Source organism: Scardinius erythrophthalmus (genome assembly GCF_964197995.2).
Source record: "Scardinius erythrophthalmus genome assembly, chromosome: 20".
NCBI lineage: Eukaryota > Metazoa > Chordata > Actinopteri > Cypriniformes > Leuciscidae > Scardinius > Scardinius erythrophthalmus.
The window spans coordinates 13777124-13797331 of NC_138240.1; the positions used below are offsets into that span (position 1 = coordinate 13777124).

The 20208-nt window shown below is 36.9% G+C and overlaps 1 protein-coding gene across 1 annotated transcript; it reads right to left on the minus strand.

Moving 5' to 3' along the window:
• Positions 1–9558: 9558 nt before the first annotated feature.
• Positions 9559–14668, minus strand: dclre1b (DNA cross-link repair 1B). The gene is made up of 4 exons (XM_081348614.1): positions 13938–14668; positions 13246–13411; positions 12943–13125; positions 9559–10986 (listed from the first exon to the last, which is right to left on the minus strand). Exons 1-4 carry the CDS (start codon positions 14127–14129, stop codon positions 9806–9808), a joined length of 1722 nt encoding a protein of 573 aa, XP_081204740.1. The 5' UTR covers positions 14130–14668; the 3' UTR covers positions 9559–9805.
• Between the last annotated feature and the right edge of the window lie 5540 nt (positions 14669–20208).

The window sequence follows — 20208 nt, forward strand, 5'->3', positions numbered from 1 at the left end:
TTGTCCCAAGCTGTAACAATGTTTTGGCTTTAGAGCAAGCATCTGTTAATATATTTCAATTTTACATGCACTGTAGATTATAAACTGTAAAGTTGAACTGCATTTTTTTAAGTCTCCATTGGTCCTGAAACTACACATTTATGAGTGAGCACAGATGTTTACAAAATGAGAAATCCTCCTTTTAACCCACTTCTACAACAAGAACGACATTTTCTTTTGCAGAGATTGTTACATTCGGAAAATCTGCTCCCAAGTTATAAGACAACGTGTTTAAAGGGATACTCCACTTTTTTTGGAAATAGGCTCATTTTACAACTCCCCCATAGTTAAACAGTTGAGTTTTACCGTTTTCGAATCCATTCAGCCGAACTCCGGGTCTGGCGGCACCACTTTTAGCATAGCTTAGCATAGATCATTGAATCGGACAAGACCATTAGCGTCTCTCTCAAAAAAAATGACTAAAGAGTTTCGATATTTTTCCTAATGATAATGATAAGGCGTAATGATATGACGCAGCGCCTGAAAATAGTCCCCAGCTCGGTAACTTCCACCGTGACCGGGACTAAGTTTGTCTAACCTATTAGACCTATTTTCAGGCGCTGCGTCATATCATTACGCCTGCTGCACCCATGGTACGGCAGCAAAGTTTCTTGATTATTACGCAGGAATGAGAGTATGGTTCCTAGCCATATCAGCCTAGAAAATCACAACTTTACATTTTCCGTCGGTCTTAGTACACGATGTAACTACAGAAGAGTCAAGTTTTAAATAGGAAAAATATCTAAACTCTTTAGTAATTTTTTTGAGAGAGATGCTAATGGTCTTGTCCGATTCAATGATCTATGCTAAGCTATGCTAAAACTGGTACCGCCAGACTCGGAGATCGGCTGAATGGATTCGAAAATGGTAAAACTCAACTGTTTAACTCTGGGGGAGTTGTAAAATGAGCCTATTTCCAAAAAAAGTTGAGTATCCCTTTAAATGCACCTCTCTTTCACCATGAGTTATTAGCACACCTTTAGTTACTTAGAATGAAGTGATCCATCACTCAATTAGGAGATTAAGATGAAGTCTGACAAAGGGAGCATTGGGTGAAAGGGTTTGTTTGAGTTGTTAACAGGTGTATTGATTTTAAAGACTTATTTACTCTTCACTGGATATTGTTTTTTTTATTATGTGGTGTTTTAAAGTTGTTTGTTTGCCCCCACCCCAGTAGAAAGTGGCTTTCTACTAATTCTGTGTCTCTAGATGTAAACTTGTAATTTCTACTAGCATAAATGTAACCTTTTTTTTTTTTTTTATTTGTTTTATCCTATTTAATATTCATGAACGCATTGCTGCTAGGTGGCTTGTAAATCTGAAAACAAATTACAGGCTTCCTGAAATGTATATCACTATCCAGAGAATGTTAATGGGTTAATTTTATGGCATGGTGTAAATTTAGCAAATACTATTTTTTTTATCCCACTATAATAAATCCAGTAAGTCATAGTGAAGTAGCTCTCAAAATTATTGCAAAGAGGTATAATAGTATGAAAAAGTGTAAATTGTGTACTAAAGATGTGGCCCTTGTTCAGTGCTAACATTCCCTCTGTGAGATTTGCATGATTGTGCCAAAATGGCCGATGGGTTCAGTGACAAACTGGCCTGTTGCTCTTCTTTTAAGCCTTATAACCGGAATACAGAGCATGAAGCATCTCGTTCTTGCTGGATTCCTTTTCCTTTTCTCTTTTTCTCTTCTTCTTTACCTCTCTTTATATCAGTCGATATGCATGGTGAGCTATTTCCAAACCGAACATAGAACATTGCTGTTGTCATTCCCGTGGTGTGTGAAATTTGTAATGGATTGCCTTAAAAATGACAAAGAATAAAACAATGACGGTTTTCGAGAAGATCGGAGAGAGATTTTTTTGTATGCATGAGTTTCTTCTTCATGAATAATCCATCAGTTACAAACTGTTACAGTCTATTACAAACCGAAGCAGCCTTTAATGGGAGAGTAGAGAGATTTTCTCATTAATTCAAGTTATATGCCACGGCTGGGCCCTCCAGAGACAGGTTTGCATTTACATAAGTCTATTCGCTTTAGTTCCTCTGGGTTTGTCACATTCATTCTGAGTGATTAGTCACTAGTCTCTCAGGTCACAGTGTTTAGATGGTGTACATGGGTGAATTTCCTCTCCTAAAAAGGTACAAATACTGTTACTGTACGAATGTCTTCTTTTTTTTCTGCACTAACTGCAGAAGTTCTAATCTATCCTGTGTTCGCTATGTTTACTTGCAAAATTTTTGCTATTTAGTGTGTGGTCAATTCTGTTTAGGCTGAAATTGACTGACAAAGGGCCATCCTGATGCAAACAGAGAAGTAAACAGATAGGTAGAATTTTAACTAAGTGACAAGTTCAGACTTGTCCTTCAATCACAGTCTTTTTGTCATTGCCAAACAGCAGAAAAGTAGAGAACTAACTCACCGTCCAATCAGTGGGCTCCCTGGGGCCGTTTGGTGTGTTTCCTTCCTCAAGAGCACCTGAAGCATTTAATAAAATTCACTTCTGACACATCAGCTGCATCACCTGAATTGAAGGAAGGAAGGACAAGATACATCACTGATAAGGAGTTGATTTGTTTTCTCCCTCAAACAAAAATGCATTTGCTAAATTGCCGTCCTGCTTCTTTAGGCTTTCAGCTGTTCTATATGAGTGGAACTCTTGGAAATCAAAAGCTATTTTTCAATGTTACCAGGGGAGATGAAGACTCATAATTTTGACAGATTGATTGACGGTCCCTTCAAAGACCACCAAATCAGTTTTGAGTGCTAATGCCAAATTAATTCCGCAAATTGTTTTGAAGAACCAGCGAAAGCAATGGCTTTCACTGGCAACGGTTTCCCAACAGAGAGAAAAAAAACACCTGGACAATGTTCTCTGGAAGAACAGATCCAAAATATGTCTGAAACCATCTGGGAGAGACACATTCTACACCATAACAATCCACACAGATGACAGTGATAAAGCAGAGATGAACTATAGTCAGTTATGCTCATATGGAGTTCCCTAAATGTTTTCATATAGGACCCTGCACCCAATTATAATCAATCTTAGGACTCATTACACACTTTTTATAGTAAAATATGCTTTATTTAATTCCTAAGTTTCGTTGCATAAGCATTATAACAAAATTAACCATGAACAAAAGCATCACTGTGAGTTACAGGTAAAGATTGAAAATATTTTTTTACTTTCTTGGTGGCACAGCAAGTAGCCTAATAGTAGCCTAAGTGTTCCTAAACAGACATTGACATGGACCTGCAGAGTTCGGTGAGTCATATGTTGATTCAGTAGCCGCTCTGGTGGATTAGGGGTGAGATCATTCAGTGTCAGATTCGTCAAAGTGATTAGCTCAAGAGTTCGTGGGTGCTTCTCAAATGGAACGCTGTGTCCTCAGTCCTTCGGAGGCTTGTAGGTTAGAGTCCTCCTCAGCATTAAATACAATTATAATTTTAAAAAGCTTTGTAACCGACTTTGTTAATGCATTACAGGTTTACAGCCGTCTGTGGTCTCCCAATTGTTTACATTATGCACAGTTTAGCATTACGTGTTTTAAAAAAAAATATTTTGTTTTGTTTTGTTTGTCTTGCATTAGGTAGGCCTAGGCTACGTAGTGAAATTGGATGAGCTCAGTGCCGGTTTGTTTTGTGACAATTTTTTAGTGAATTGGAATGTGTGCAAAGGACTGCGGGTGATTGGAGGATGTGAAGGAAACAAAGAAAAGAAGTTGCTGTTTGGAATTTTTTTTTTTTTTTTTTTTTGCCAGGCAGTGCAAATGGCAGCCGAGATATGCAACCTTTCTAGGACCACAGACTAGATATAGATGCAGCCTTCCGTCTGACCATGCTTTTTGAACGATTCATTAAAGGAGCCGACTCATAATAGTCATTTGATAGGGAATCTATGTAAGTAAGTTATTCAGGTCACGCTGTATTTGCGTGCAGCTAATAAGCGATGCAGGAGAAAGTGGTTGCTTCTAGAATTGGATGCTCTCTTGAGGTACTTATTTTGTATAAATAGTAGTATGAAAATCCGGATGTACTACATTCGCCATGTTGTCATTGCGTCCAACTGTGGCTTCACTGCCATTCATAAATCTTATCCTGTGGCCTTATGGGATAGTAAAGTCTCCATTGTATGCACAATTCAGAATATCATCGGAAGTAGTAGGTCAGGTACTTCCTGCCTACTCGTGAATACTGTCATGTACTGTTTTTGACCTATAAAATAGGGAAGTATGCGATTGCATCGGATTGCATACATAGGCAGCCACTGTTCTGGTCTGCGTCACATATGGAAATATGTGAGTAGCCTACAAGTTGTGTCCACCAACAAACTCATCGTACCTACTTTGAGTACTGTGTTTCATATTTCTTACATGACCCATAGTTTGAAAACCACTGCTCTATTCATTCATTTAGTGACGCGAGCGGAAAGGAGTGAATTATTGTTCAATCATGTACAATCATGTATCTTTTGTTTCGTTTTATTTTAGAAGGACTAAAAATAATAATAGATGCTGGTAAATTTAGTATTAACCGCTAAGGGTTTACAGACTGATTTTGCTACTGATTGATGCACTATTAAAGCATCTTTAGTTTTGTTTGTTTGTATCAGGCTATTATCTGTTGTCTGTCTCGGTAGATGTCAGTCCCCTTATAAAACACATGGCTGAAGGGAAGGCAGGTCTGAGGTCATCAATGTGCTGGAAACACTAATGTTCTTTGTCAACCTGCCTTAAGCCAGCCTGCTTTAAAATACAGTCACTCCATTGAAAAGCATGAGCCTGAAATAGAGAAACCAGGGAACATTTTCACAAATGTCATCTGAAATCTGGGGCATCGGAAGTCTAGAAGAACTCCAGCCCTCAGACACATTTCATTGCACCTGTGAGTGCACATTTTCAAATCATTTTAGTGTTGTACAGCTTTGACATTAATCTAGTTTCAACAATACATACATAAAAAGACTTTTGGCAATGCTTATAGTGAGAGAATCAAAATAATCTCCCCCAGTGACAGAAAGAGAATAAAATCTACATATTCACAATCAAAAATACACAAGCGAGTTTTTTTTTTGTAAATATCTCATTTGTGAGTTCATTTCAGGCATATTTTAGCCAACAATAGAATTCATTTGCTAGTGCAGTGAGCAGTTAAATGTGTTTTTCAGCCCATAAAATTAGAGAGGTTTGCAACAACACATTCACTTTACTCAGAGGACAAACAGAACAACCTCATGCATCTTCATAAGCCGACTTAGTCAATGGATTGGTGCTCTCTGCTGTTAAAATAAATGAAATTACGCCAAGCTAACCTAAAATAAAATTAACTAAAGCTGAAATAACTGTCAATAGTTGGCACTTTCACCAATGTAATATACTTTGTTGTCCTACAGTTTGACATTGGTTCAGCCTGGCTGATCCGAGACATGTATTGTGTAATTGCAAAACACTTGTGTTGCTATTGAGGTGGGATACGGGTAAGTTTAAGGACAGGTTTGGTGGTATGGGTCAGTTTAAGGGTGTAAGGTGTAAGGAAAGAGTCAACAGTGTAATTTAGATGTAAATACAGAAATGAATTACAGCTGTAACATGCAGGTATTTTAAAAATATAAGCACAATGTAAAAACATGAATCTATAAGTGCATTGTATTAATTTAAATATTAGTAAATAGTAGTTAAAGATATCTAATATAAAGTGGGACCAGCTTTCTACTCTACATCATCTCCCTCTTTTTCTTTCTCATTAAGCTGTCTTGGCTCTCGTTGTAAAGTGAGGGACACCCCCCTCTGGGGCACATCAAAGACTTTCTCAGTGGTGACAGGAGCTGATGAAATACTCCATGCCTAATTTAATACTCCAGCAGCACCACCAGAACTTGGCTCAATCTTCCCAGTAAAAGTCACTGGATGGCCTACTTCAGGAAGCAAGTTTAAAATACATGAGGCTCTGATTCTGACATAACCGGCCTTAGAGAGGAAACAACTGCATTATGCTTGGGGTGGTGATGCTGTATCCTGCACTGCAGATGCTGATCAGAGACCAAATTATTTATGCGATCTGAGAACAAACTGAGAAGGAAAGTCTTCAGAAGAGTATTTAAATCAAACACATGCAACCCTACATCTGCTATATCACTCAAACTTTAATATAGCTTCTGTATAGGCTTTTCAATGTTTAGCCTTGATGACTATCAACAACAAAGATGCCAGATACGTGGATTTGAATCCCGCTCGGAGCGGGTCAAGTAGGACCAGTTGCTTAAAGTTACTTTTAAGAAATATCACTTGAGTGCTGTTGTTCCAAATATCATTGAAATATTTAGATAAAAGGTTAGTTTGAAAAGATTCAATTAAGAACAAAACACTACTGTATTTTTCTCGGAGATGCACAACGAATCACAAACGCGATTATGAGTGTGACTGATTTCATGCAACAGTTCAATATTGTATTTTGAGTTGTAGATTGAGCTGTAGTCAGTTACTGATTCCAAATTTACAAAAATTGTCGTTTATTGTACTTTACTGAGAGTATACTTCAAAGTGAAGCCTACTTTTAAAATAAATGACAAAATCAGCTTTTTAGTTAAAAGTATTTAACTAGTAAATTATCAGTAAAACTAGCTATAAGTTCACTTGTAGTATAGCAAATGATAAATGTAGCCTATAGTTGTAAACTAGTTTACTGCTGTTACATTTAAAGTTTACTTAAAAGTATACTTTTAAAAAGTTGGCCAATTTAGTCCCAAGTTGTGTTACAAATTCACACATACAAGTATACTACTATTGTATTGATATTACTATACTTACTACATTAAGTATACTTAAAAATATACTTGAACTTTTCTTAAGTATACTTAATAAAATGAACTTGAAGTATACTTATTTTTTGTTAGGGACATGACAGCTCAGTGACTTAACAAGGTAAAATGTCTTTACACTTGGTGTAAATGCGTTGCCTTGTCTGACTCTCTTAAACGGCAGTGTCCAGCAAGGACTAATGGGGTGTGCAGAGAAGCTATTAGATCTGTCCTGCTGCCCTTCTGTGGATCATGAGCAAATGCGTTGTTTATTTTTATTTGTCTTCTGCTTCTCCTTTAGGGCAGTCGTGGTCTAATGGTTAGTGAATCTGACTGGCAACCTGAAGATTGCGGGTTTGATTCTCAGTACCAGCTGGAAATGACTGAGATGCCCTTGAGCAAGGTACCTAACCCCCAATCACTCCCCGGGCACCGCAGCAAAATGGCTGCCCACTGCTCCGTGTATGTGTGTGTCCACGGTTTGCAGTGTGTGAGTGTTCAATACTCCTAATGTGCGCACTAACTTGGATGGGTTAAATGCAGAGGACAAACTATCCATATTTGGCCTTCACGTCAATTTTACTTTCCTATAGACAGAAAAGTCAGGTTTTCGAGGTTGAGGTTGACAAAACTAAGTGAACCGAACATGTCTCCCCCCCCAAACCCCCTCTCCCCGGCAACAGACCATTTGTGACTTGTTTAGTACAAATTAATTCATTTGAAGCACAAAGTAACAAGATTTGATGTTGACAGTGGTGTACTATCCAGTCTAACATTTAACCATTCAGAGATAACTCAGATGGGCCAACTGAATCACACATAACTCTCACTGGCTGTGGTGAGTCTGTTTCCCTGTGGCGGTTGGCTGAGTCAGTGGTTGACCATTCATCATTCCAGGATGTCAGCTGATGCAAGGATGCCTGTGCTGATCAGGCCAGTCTGGAGAGTGTTTTAATGTGGATTTGGCCTCATCTGGAATGCAAAGAGCCCCCCTGATACATCAAACCATTCATCCTTTATGAGCAGAGTGAGCAGGCAGAAACCAGAGGTGAATTAAACATCACTGCTATAGGACAGCCTGGCTTAAGTTGTACATTTCCTTGCTGAGCAGCATGCAAGCCCAATCGCTTACACACAATCCCTCAGTACGTGAATTCAGTGGTAAATAGAAGTGTTAGGAATACCTAAATATGTATTACTTGCATTATCACAAGCTGGTGAATACTAAATCACAAACCTCTTGACTTCCCTATCTGTGGTATCAGAGAAATATATTAGACATTGATCCACTCTTATTTTGTTCATATCTCTCTGAATATGAGGCATTGGTATCAGTGACAGGGACAAATCCCTGCGGATAATCTGTTCAGAAAGGATTTGTTTAGGTGAAACTTTTGATGATGCCCATTCTTCGAACATATACAATTATCTGTGGAAACAGAAATGTCTGATAAAACTGCAATGAATCTGTCACAGATGAAAGTTAAGTTGTAATGCATCTCTTTCACAAACATCAGTTGAGCTGCTTGGGGCTTTTCTCGGTGCGTAACTGGTTGAAGGTCTTTTTTTTTTTTTTTACACTCATACCCATTTGTGAGGCATGAGCATATGACACGATTAAGAATTGCTGCTTCTCTAATGTCTGCTAATCTAATCAGGCTTTCAGTGGTGTAAATGTTCCTTCTACAGAAACTCTGCCTTGGGAGGGTAAATAACTGCAAACTGTTATTTCAATTTAAACAAAATAGTATTTCAAGATTACATTTTGAGACGAAAATGTATCAAATTTTGCAGCTGTGCTGTAAACTTTTAGACTTTCTTGACTTTTATTGGCAATTGTAAAATCAGTAAGATTAATTCAGAATATGTCCCTGCATTTTTTTGCATGTTACTGTATGTGTAGCTGAGTTTCAGAGTATTGAACTACTCTGCCACCTTCTGGTAAAACCAACAGCCTATTCAATTCACACCGCCTAAAGCAGTGCTTCTCCTTTTGGTCAAGAAAAAGTGATAGTTCACCTGAAAACAAAACATCTTTCCATCATCTACTCACCTTCATGTCATTCTATATGACTCTTTTTCCCTGGAACAAATAACATAAAAGTATACTATGCATCTCTTTCACTATACAAGTCATTTGAGGAACATTGTATTAGAAACACACTGAAATTTAAGATCTATTCTGCCACATTAATGACATGCAGGGACATATTTGTTTGCTTTCAGAGATAAATTCAGCATGCCCAATAGCACATAAAACCAAATAAGGAAAATCAGAGAAGTCTCCCCCACACTTTGAGAACCACTGCCCTTAAGAAGTAAGAAATGAAGTGCCAGATTAATCAAAGTATTACTTAAGGGCATTTTTCTCCATTAATGTTTAGTGCTTTGAGCAGCTAATACAGTCACAGACTCTTCTCTTTATAATTCAAAGTATCCTTTTTATGCCACAGAAGTTTATGCTAATTTAAAAATACCACCAAGATACTTCAATACTTCAAATCCTTGGTCTGTCACACATCTCAACATGCACATTTTCTATCCCGTGTCCATTTGTTTCAGGCTGCCAAACATTTCTCACAATAAATAAAAGTTCATTTGGATGCTTCATCAATATTCTACACATGAAACGGAAATGTTTATAAAAAGTCTAAAAATCATATGCATTAATTAAAAGATTTATCTAAAGATTTGTAATCAAGACAATTTTGACAAAGATCACTTTTAATGAGAACACTTATTCAAATCTGCCACAATAAGGTGCTTAGTAAATGCTACATATGAAAACATGTTGGTGTTATGTGTCAAACATTAAAACTGAAAATAATACCATCAGATTGATGCCATCAACAGTTTTTGGCACAGCACTAATGACTTGGAGACAATACTGTTGTCACTGATACATAATTATTAAACATTTACATAAACATAAGTGCTTATCTTAGTCACAAACTGATTTATTTAGACTTTTGAATCTCCATTATAGCCGCTTCAAGAGGATCACCTGGTGGTTTGGGAAGATCAACCTGATTAATGCGATACATTTCATAAAGTCCACACAACACGTGGTCACTTCTGCATTCTTCAGCAGGAATGGTGAAGTTCTGAAGGAGCCACTGCTCTCGCTCTAATCTGAGGGTCAAGGCAGAGGTCACTGGTCTTGTTTCAGGGGGTGTGAGCGCAGCCGCAGCGGAAACACAGGACTGATCATGGATGCTGATGCTGTCCATCGAAGAGCACATCTCTCTAGAGTTGGTGCTGCCCATTTGAGGACTCTTCTCCTTGGATGATTTTGTTGGACTTTCATGCTCACATTCGTACAAGGAGCTGCGATCAGGTGATCCTACATCTTTAAGTGTACTAATGGATTCGTTGTCATCCGGAGGAAGGCTGCTGCCAATCGTGACGACATCTTCCGATGCAACTCGGATGAGTTTCAAACGCTTGCCGTGTGGGGCATGGTAGGAGTCGGTGCTCATGTCTAGAAGAATGCAGTCAGAATCTTGATCCATCTTAGAATTCCCATTCATAGTATCTACATCCGCATCATCTGAATCCCCGTCATTGTGACTAAGTCGGGTTATTTTTGACTCTGGAGAGTCAAACACCACCCCTCGAGATTCAGGACGTGAGGTTCTTTGAAGCACGCCTGTTATGCCGTTTGTGGAGGCCTGAATGTTAGAATTGTTCACCATGTAGTGCTTGACCGACTCTGGAATCACCACCTCTTTAGACTTCTTGCGGGGGCTCAGAAGGGAAGAAAAATAAGGTAGGCAGTTGCCCACTATAGGCACTAGCGAGACAGGACGCAGGGCAGACACAAAGTCCTCTAGCTCCTGGTAGGAGGAATGATCAGAGTATGGCACCACATAGACATTACGGTGGCAGGAGACCATAGGGCGACTCGTGGGCAATATAGCGATGGTAGGCTGCACTTTATTCCACGCCAGCAAGTTGGAGGCGTTGATCACAGACTGAGAGACCACGCGAATACGACCCGCACCAGAGTCAGTGGTGAAAATGTCAGGAAGCTCCAGAACTCGCAAGGTTTCCAGACGCTCTCTATCCACCTCCACCCATGTTTTAAACTCCATAGCCAGCTCCACCAGCAGGGACTCTTTACCCAGAGAGTAAAGACCTGATAACAGATAGCAGACTCATTAATAATTATTGCAATTGTAAATTATCAAACAAACTCAAAAGTGTGAGATGAATTCAGTCACTTTTCACAGTATGTTTTCCACATAACATTAATTAGTCGATACATGAATATGAAAAAAATTAATAAGATGTTTATACACTACTATTCAAAAGTTTGGGGTTGGTAATTTTTTTTAAATATATTTTTGAAATGCGTCTCTTATGCTCACAAAGGAAAGTAATTGAAGTACGTAATTTATTCATGTGATGGCAAAACTGAATCTTCAGCAGCCATTACTCCAGTTTTCAGTCTCACGACCCTTCAGAAGTCATTCTAATATGATAATTATGTGCCCAAGAAACAATTATTATTATTATCAATGTTGAAAACAGGAAAACAGAATCCCTCAGGATAATTTAAAGAATAAAAAGTTACAAATTTTGATGAATAAAAAGTTCATTTATTTGTACAAAAGTCTTTACTGTCACATTTGATTAATTTAAATTCATCCTTGCTGAATAAAAGTATTAATTACTGACCCCATACTTTTGAACGGCATAGAAGTTTTGTATAATGGGAGAGAGAAAAGAGACACCTAAAAATATTTGGAGACTTTCTGATGTCTGCCGCTTTAAATGCTCAAGCTCTGGATTCGGATTCTCAATGTTCTTATTGTTTATCAGCTGGAAAAAAAAATTTCCCAACAATATCCTTCCTCTGTGTCGTTATCATTGTAATTTGTTTGAAACTGTTTTGTGGAGATGTGGCCTTCCCTATTCTCACAGAATTAGAACGATTATTAAAACTGTATAGTTATCATTACAGTTATGGTATACACTTGCTACGGTAGTCTGTGTTACACTGTGTTTGGCCGTACATCAATGACATTACGTGTCCAAGTTTTAGTTTTTTATAGAAATGAAAACCATTTAGATCAGTTGGAAAATGGTAGTGATAGGGAGTCGACTCCAGCACAGAAATCGCCTCTTGTTGTCAAATCCGTTGCTGTGTCTGAAATCGCTCATTCATGCGTAAGACAGCTGGAGCTGTTGCAGAAACAACATTAGTCACATAGTTTTATCCTACATGTACAGTAGCTTATTTACAATTAAATAACAGCCAATAACATTGTAATTATATACATACCTCCATGCCAACTTTGTGGTTTCATCGATTAATTTGGTTTACCACGATATCCTAATTTGTTCATAATCATAAAACTAAACATAATATTTTCCTCTTTAAAATTAGGTAGTATTTGCAACAACTAGGAAATGATGGTGACACCTCATTTTAAGGTAATGTCATCTCTAACCTGGACTAATTTGGTTTTAATAAAGGTAGTTTTAGGCTTTGTGTTGGAAAAAAATAATAGCCTAGTGTGTAATAATGATGGCAATATTGTATTCCTATATTGGCAACCCTGTTTTGACAAAGTAAATGGAGCAAATGGAGTCGGGAATCTGAGTTAACTCCAGAAAACACTGAATCGAACACCCTTAGACAACGGACGATGCACTTATAAACTGAAAGTGTCTACTCTGCTCCATACAGCACGAGCTGAAGCACAGTGCAGAAGGAGTCAGATTTCACTTATCCCATGACGAGAGCAAGGAGAGATGACTGACAAGACGATGGAGGAGGATTTGGTGCGCAACAGATCTTAATCGTCATTGACAAATATCTTGTATTACAGCCACTCCCTATACACAGAGCACGCATTCAATAGTGATTTCAATACCCCGCATATAAATAGTGGCGAATTATAGGCCTACACACAGAGTGGGCAAAACGTGATCGCGAATTCGAAATCGAAAATGGAGGACGCATTCAACAGTGAATCACAGTGTTATCTGTAATACTGGTGTTGTCGCAAGTTTATATACCGGTGTGAACATTTCCTCACCGTGACATCTTTGAAATTCTTTAATGTTGAAAGTCTGAGAGTCTTACCAATAACAACGGCGTATCCAGAATGAGCCCTAATGATCTCTTTAATTTGCTGAGTGGCTCGCTGACGAGAAGGTACAGCTCGAGTGGGGTCACAGTTTGTGTTGTCCAGATACAGCACGTCAATGGTAGTGTTGTTCCTCAGACATTGCTCACGGAGCATGGATGGGGTATAACGGAAGTCACCTGAGATAATACACATTAACTATCATTAAAATCTAATCTTAATATGTGACAGTGAGAATCAATAACTTTCTAAAGCAAAACTATTAGAACATTGTGCATTTCCATAATATTCATTTTCACCAGTGTAGAGTCTGGTGCCAAAGTATCCCTCGAAGAGAAACATAACTGCCCCAGGGCAGTGATTGGCATCTATTAGAGTAACGGTCAGCCGCTCTTTTCCAAGATCATCTAGCAACAGCATGTGAGCTTCCCCAATCTCCAAGGGACGAATCCATTTCTGTCTGACCTGTAGATCACAACAACATGACATTTTTTTCAATGTTTCAGCCATTTAGCATAGAAAAGTGTACTTTTATTCATTTCTGGATATTAGGTCCAGGATTAAACATAATCTCTATGGAATCTGTTTATTATTTTTCATCCATTTTGTTTTCTAGACCTCTGAGGTTTTCAAACTTAAGGACCCCCAAATATAGAAGGGGCCCCTTCGTAAATATAAAGACAGCTAGGCTAAATACATTCATGTACTGTATAGAGACCAATTTATACAGAGAGAGGAAAAAAACTTGATATTATAGAAAACATGCTGTTAGTGAAAATGAAATAAAACAGGCTTTTATATGGTTACTGTACTAAAGCTAAGCACATTACAATATTGACCTACTATTAATGTTATGTTTAAACCTGAAGAGAAATTGTATAACACTTTTCACTATAAATGTCATTCATAACATAATTTAAAGTTGACTTTGATATATAAGAGTGTTGTTATTGTTAAAATAGGAATTCTTTGAAATGTTCCCCATGTTCACCTGCAGTTTGAGCTGGAGCAGTTTGGCAGTGAGGGGTGAGCAGTAGATGGGCCTGTGACTCCAGGAGGATGACAGGCCAGAGGTGTGATCCGCGTGCATGTGAGACAGAAAGAACAGTCGGACGTGATGGCACTTGCGGAGCTGCCAACAGTCTACGGCTATGGGAGCGTCCGGTAGGACTTTTCCGTTCATTTTATGCTTCTGTGAGGAGCTCAGGCGGTACCTAACGTTACTGCTTGTTCCTAAAGGGATTTTTTTTTTTAACAAAAGCTGTATTTCGGCTGCACTGGTTTTGTTGGCGTTTGAAAAGCGTCACTTGTCTAGCAGCGCTGTCATAAATGTAAACACGCACAATATTCAATATGAACTGGCAAGTGTTTGTAATGTAACGGTGTAACGGACAGCTTAAGCAAGCAGCGTTAGCAGTAAAGGAATAGCGACATCGCATTTAAGTTTTGCTTTGCTTCTGCAGGCACAAAGTCAGACATAAAAAAGGATAAATGTTACTGCATGCTTGCCAGTCTTTGTTTATCCGAGTGTGTTAAGCAGGCCGGTTAGCCGGGCAGATGATGATGTGCTCTATTTTTGCAGATGAGCGCCATGTCGCGGTGTGTTTACCAATTCAAACGATTTCAGCGCGCTATGATATTTGCGACTGGGTTGTCCGCCAAAAAATACGTTTATTGTCCACGCCTCCATGTCGCGCACGAGCTCGTGTGACGTCACTGACTTCCGTGATGTGCAGATTTCGGGTCTTTTTCTCCATAGACATAATATACATAGACGCCCTATTGGCCGCTTTGGAACGTTGCTGCGATACGTCAACGCGTCCGCCATTTTGTGGAGGGCAAGACTGCGCTGTAATCAAATGCAAGTAAACTGCTGAGCTGCGGTTTTTCTGTATAAAAACCAAAAAAAATTACATTTATCAACCGATTTCGGTGGTTTGTATGTGGTGTACAAAAAAAGTTCCATCTGTAGTTAGTTAAACTCTCGATAGATAGACTTATATTTTATTTTATTTTTTTTAATAAGGAATGGCCAAAGCTCTGGCTTGTCATGTATTTAGCTTTTCATTCTTGGATAAGAATTGTGAACACCCCCATACTGAGATATAATTTAATTTTCACATTAAATTAAATAAAGTTTTCTTATTGTGGGAAAAGCATATTCTGTCATTGACCCGATTTTAGCAATAACAAAGATAACTGATTGATCATTTATGGTAATATGATATGGTACAACTACAGTGCAATGAAATAGTAAATATAAGATAAAGTGAGAGGTAGGCTAATAGTAAATAGTTTAGTCAATAAAATAAACAAACAGTATACAGTAAATAAAATAGTAATGAAAAGTATAATTATATAATATCATAAGTACTAATATAATAATAATAATAATAATAATATATTGATAATAGCATATAGTTTATGTATACTATAATAATAGCAGTAGAATATGAAATATCAATTACAGAATATAGACAATAAAAATAATAGGTTAAATAGTTACTATGAATAGTAAAATAATTTGACAGCATAACTATAATAGATTGATAATTGTAAGTGGTATATTATTATAATAACAATAATAAATAATGTAAATTTATACATTTTAAAATATTATTACATAGGCTATATAAAATAAAATGACGCAACCCTGTCTCTTTTTGTTAAATTTCAGTTTTTAAAAGGTATAAGAAGCTATACAAATCAAGAAATAAAGTAAACGATCCAGTCAAACATACAGTAGGCTACACTATTAAAGTTAAATAGCCTAAATATATTAAGTTATGAAACTTCACTTTGCCCTCAGCCAAAACAATCTGCCAAGGAACAAATTATAGATTAATGAAACCAAAGATCGCCCGTTAGATAAACACAAGACGAATTATTCTCACTAGACTGACAGCGACGAACGTCAGAACTCAGAAGCGGTGTACGACATGCACTATAGCCGAGGCAAGGCTGTTCTCGGCGGGGTACATGAGCGCTGAACGCCCGCGGGGATCGCTGGATCTCACAACTCCGAAACCGTCAGATAACATTTTTAAAAAGGCGCTATCTTTATAAATAAACCACAGATTTGAGCTTTAAACAACTACATTGTCGACTGAAAAACTCTTAAAACTACATTTCGTGACACAATAACAGTAGTATTTTTAAATTTCGTGGCCTTTCTCCTCTGAAAATAAAAATAGTAAATGAAATGCAACCAGAAACAAATTTTCAGTTTTGCTTGAGAAAGGTAATTCCCTGAGACCTGTTTTCAATTGTGTGGCGATTTGTAAAGCCCCAAGCAGCAGAAGAAATAGGCATTTTTCTCAATTCTCGTTATGAGAGGTATGGGAAAGTTGCCCTCCGCAGTATGGCGGCGCCGTTGACGTACGATCCAGCGGCCAATAGGGCGTCTATGTATATTATGTCTATGTTTTTCTCGAGCTTAACCCAGAAATCGCTGCTTCCATCTTGAGTATTGACCACAGTAGATGATATTAAGTGCCAGTCAAAATTCAAATAAGATGCTTTAAAATGCCGCTTCAGTTCAATTCTCATTTTGCTTTATTGATGTTTGTGGTCTTTCTTTCTTTCTTTCTTTCTTTCTTTCTTTCTTTCTTTCTTTCTTTCTTTCTTTCTTTCTTTCTTTCTTTCTTTCTTTCTTTCTTTCTTTCTTTCTTTCTTTCTTTCTTTCTTTCTTTCTTTCTGTTTGTGATTGGCTTTGAGAAGCAGTTAATTATGTATGTAGGCTAATAAAATCACATATAATACGGCCATATATTATTTTCACTTTAATATGTAACCACTGGGCGGTGCTGTTCGCTCAATTACTTTCGCTTATTTAGTCAAATCTATGTTATGAGATATAGATTTAGAATTTTTTTTTTATATTTAGATTTTGGTCGTGTTATTCTCTTATCAAACACAAACTTATGATTTTTTTTATTATTATTTTAGGCTAAACTGTGTTAAAATGTTGCAAGATTGGCCAAATATTAATGGAATGCTTCATTTTATATTCAGAGCCCATTACCTCCACTAGAGGTCAGTATAACACCATGATGCGGTGCTCGAGTAGCTCGACTGTTTTAATCTTTTTAGCACATCACTATTAAAGCTTGAGGAATTTGTAACAGGCATTTAAGAGAGAATAACACATGTTAACTAAACATAGGGGGAGATTGTGGTTGGTAGTTTGTCGCTCATTACGCAATTCTGACATTTTCTCGGAATTTTGTGTTTACATCTCAGAACTTTTTGTTATCAGAATTGCTAGTTCATATCTCAGTTTATGTCACGCAACTATGATTTGTAAGTTATAGCCTAAACTCAATTGCAAAAAAAAAAAAAGAAAAAAGAAAAAAAATGTCAGAATTGCGAGAGTAAATTTTGTTTACTTTTTTTATTCCGTGGAAATAATCTCCCATTGAAAGCCTGTGATAAAAGCCTGTGATAAATGAAAATCATTTGTAATTTATTCCTTTTTATGACACATTCATACAAGCTATGATCATTTACCAAATACATACAGATACATACACAACTGTAATAACAGAAACAGAATAATATAATACGATAAAAAAGGCAACTCGTGGAGCACACATACAAAAAAAATCATATTAATTGCAAGATACATCTAATCAGCCTGAATTTTCTGTCTCTGTTTCACCCTGTTTTCTTCCTTTTTGCTCGTTGAGGCTACCGGGGTTGGAGTGGAGAGAAGTTCTTGCTTCTCTGCACACATTTGCTTTAATGTAGCCTACACTCTATGTATGTGAGTGTGTTTTTTGGAAAGCAGCCTAGAAAGGGTCCCTATTATTTTGTTATGGGAAAGAAAGGGCTGCCTTCAGCCGGAAAGTGGCCATAAATGGACTTGTCTCACATTAATGTATTCTCATTGGTTGGCTGCTACACCCCCCGAAACCCTGTATAAATGCTGATGTTTGCAAGTAAAAGCAGAGAAGGTCGGTGAACACCAATTGGCTTCATGTTCCTGACTCTCTCATGCCTGTAATTCTTTTCAATCCATGAAAAAGGAACAAGACTGAGCACGAGGAACATTAAATAGAGATAAAATATTCCAACAATCATGTTTCATATGATCATATTTCATATCACCTATATGTTTTTTTTTTTTTTTTTTTTGTTGCTGCAATATGCACCTCAAAGCTGTAGATGTTTAACGCTGTGCCAGCCATTTCCATTAATATATCTTTAGACATAAATAAAACATTTTTAGTAAATATTTCATGACATTGAATGTATATTTCTTTAACTTAAGCCTTCATTTTGAACATAATTGGGTTAATTTTTTATTTTTTTCCACTTGAGATGTTCCACGAAAATAAAAACTGTGCCACCAACCCTGTCTCCCCTACCCGTGCATGTGGACCCCTGGGACCTGTGTTATTTCTTATAAGAAACTTCAGTTCTTCCTTGGCTCCTTTCTGCTCATGCATAAGGAATGGTTACATAAAATAGGCTTATTTGGAGATCTCAAGATATTGTTTAACATAGAGGAATTTCTAAATTAAATATTTTTTGTCTTTCATTGGTAGGCTTTGAGACAAACATAAGCGGATACCAACAGCTAGAAGGCAAATGTGCTGACAGTAAAGATGATGAATGACGATGAACCACTTCCATTGATTGTAAACTGACATTTCCTGTTTTCGAACATATTGAGAACTGCGTGGGGTTCAGGAACAAGAAGCCCCCACCTCCTCATTCATTGCACTACCACTTATTTATACTGTGTCTGGTCTGTCTGATGCAGTGCAGTAAAAACAAAATGCTAGAATTAATTAGCCCATTGTTCCCATTTACTCAGAAACATTTCATGTACAAATGATTGTAATTCCACAACTTTCAAACAATTATGAACATAATGTACTTGGACATGGTGCATATAACATATGTACAGATTAAATACATGTTCAGTTTTGATGTCAGTATAGACCTGGTATTACATCCACATGTGAGATCAAAAACCCCACTGAAGTGTGACAAGTCACATGTGTCATTTCTGTGCCACTAGAGTGACCAAATGAAATGTCAAAAATCATTCCTAAACAAATTCCCAAACTTCCCCAATAGGGGAATTGGTGAGTAATTGGTGCCTAAACTCATGGTCAGGATGCTCAAACAAACAGAGCAATGTTTTGATAGTGCCTCAGAGCCACAGAGTGTTTTTGAGGAAATCAACCTAAAAAGGCTTTACTGTTAGTTGGGATAGGGGAAAGCATTTTATCATCTCAAAAAATACACACTACTATGGCAAGCTGTTTTAACATTTACAGTCTAACATAAGACGAGTAAAAAAACAGTTGTGATTAGTAAGACAAGAAATGTTACTAGTTACAATAAAAAAAGATAATTGTGTCAAATAAATAAGAAGGCTATAGTACTTAACGGATAACTACTATAGTAGTTAATAGATACTATAGTATCTATTAAATAGGTACTAGTATCGAATGAAAAGTAATTGTATACAAGAAATAAGTACTAGCATCTAATGAATACTTATTAGTAATATTTAAAAAGATATTGGAATAATTACTAGTCATAAATTATAAGATGATATCAAAAAGGAATAGCTACTATCTATTAATTTGCAGATATCTTCAACCTCATAAGGAACTAGTAAGAAAATATTAAGAGATATCTTTTTTAACAGATTTTTACATAAACATGACTCTCAACCATCCAATCAGAGTTCATATGGTAATACAGGCTAAACTAAAGCTATAGAAGATGGATTTTTCATAAGTAACCAACTTTGTTGGTTTATCTAGCTAATTGGTTAGCATGAACACAAGGAAAGATATATGTTTAATATGACATTTATTGTTTTGAATGTACAGTAGTCTATAATAAAGACTTAACTGCCAATAATAAAATTCAAACAACAGTTAAGTAGATCCAAAACCTGGTTCATACCCACCAGCCAAACATCCACCACAATTTTTGGTGAGCATTCATAATTCCTTACAATCAGAAATTCTGAATATTAATCTGCGTCTGAGAATGAGAGTCATGTCAAAATAAGAGTATGCACTATATTACATATGCCTTTATTCATTATATATATTTTTTACTCAAATACCATTAAAAAGGTAGGCTATATTGTTATTATTAAAAACGGCCTTCTGCAATTCAGTCCGTTTCCTGTGTTATCTCTCTTTGATATGTTGTTGGTTCATTAATATTTAACATATTATCTGAATACTGACTATTTAAATAGTACTTGTATCTATTAAGGTAAGGATATA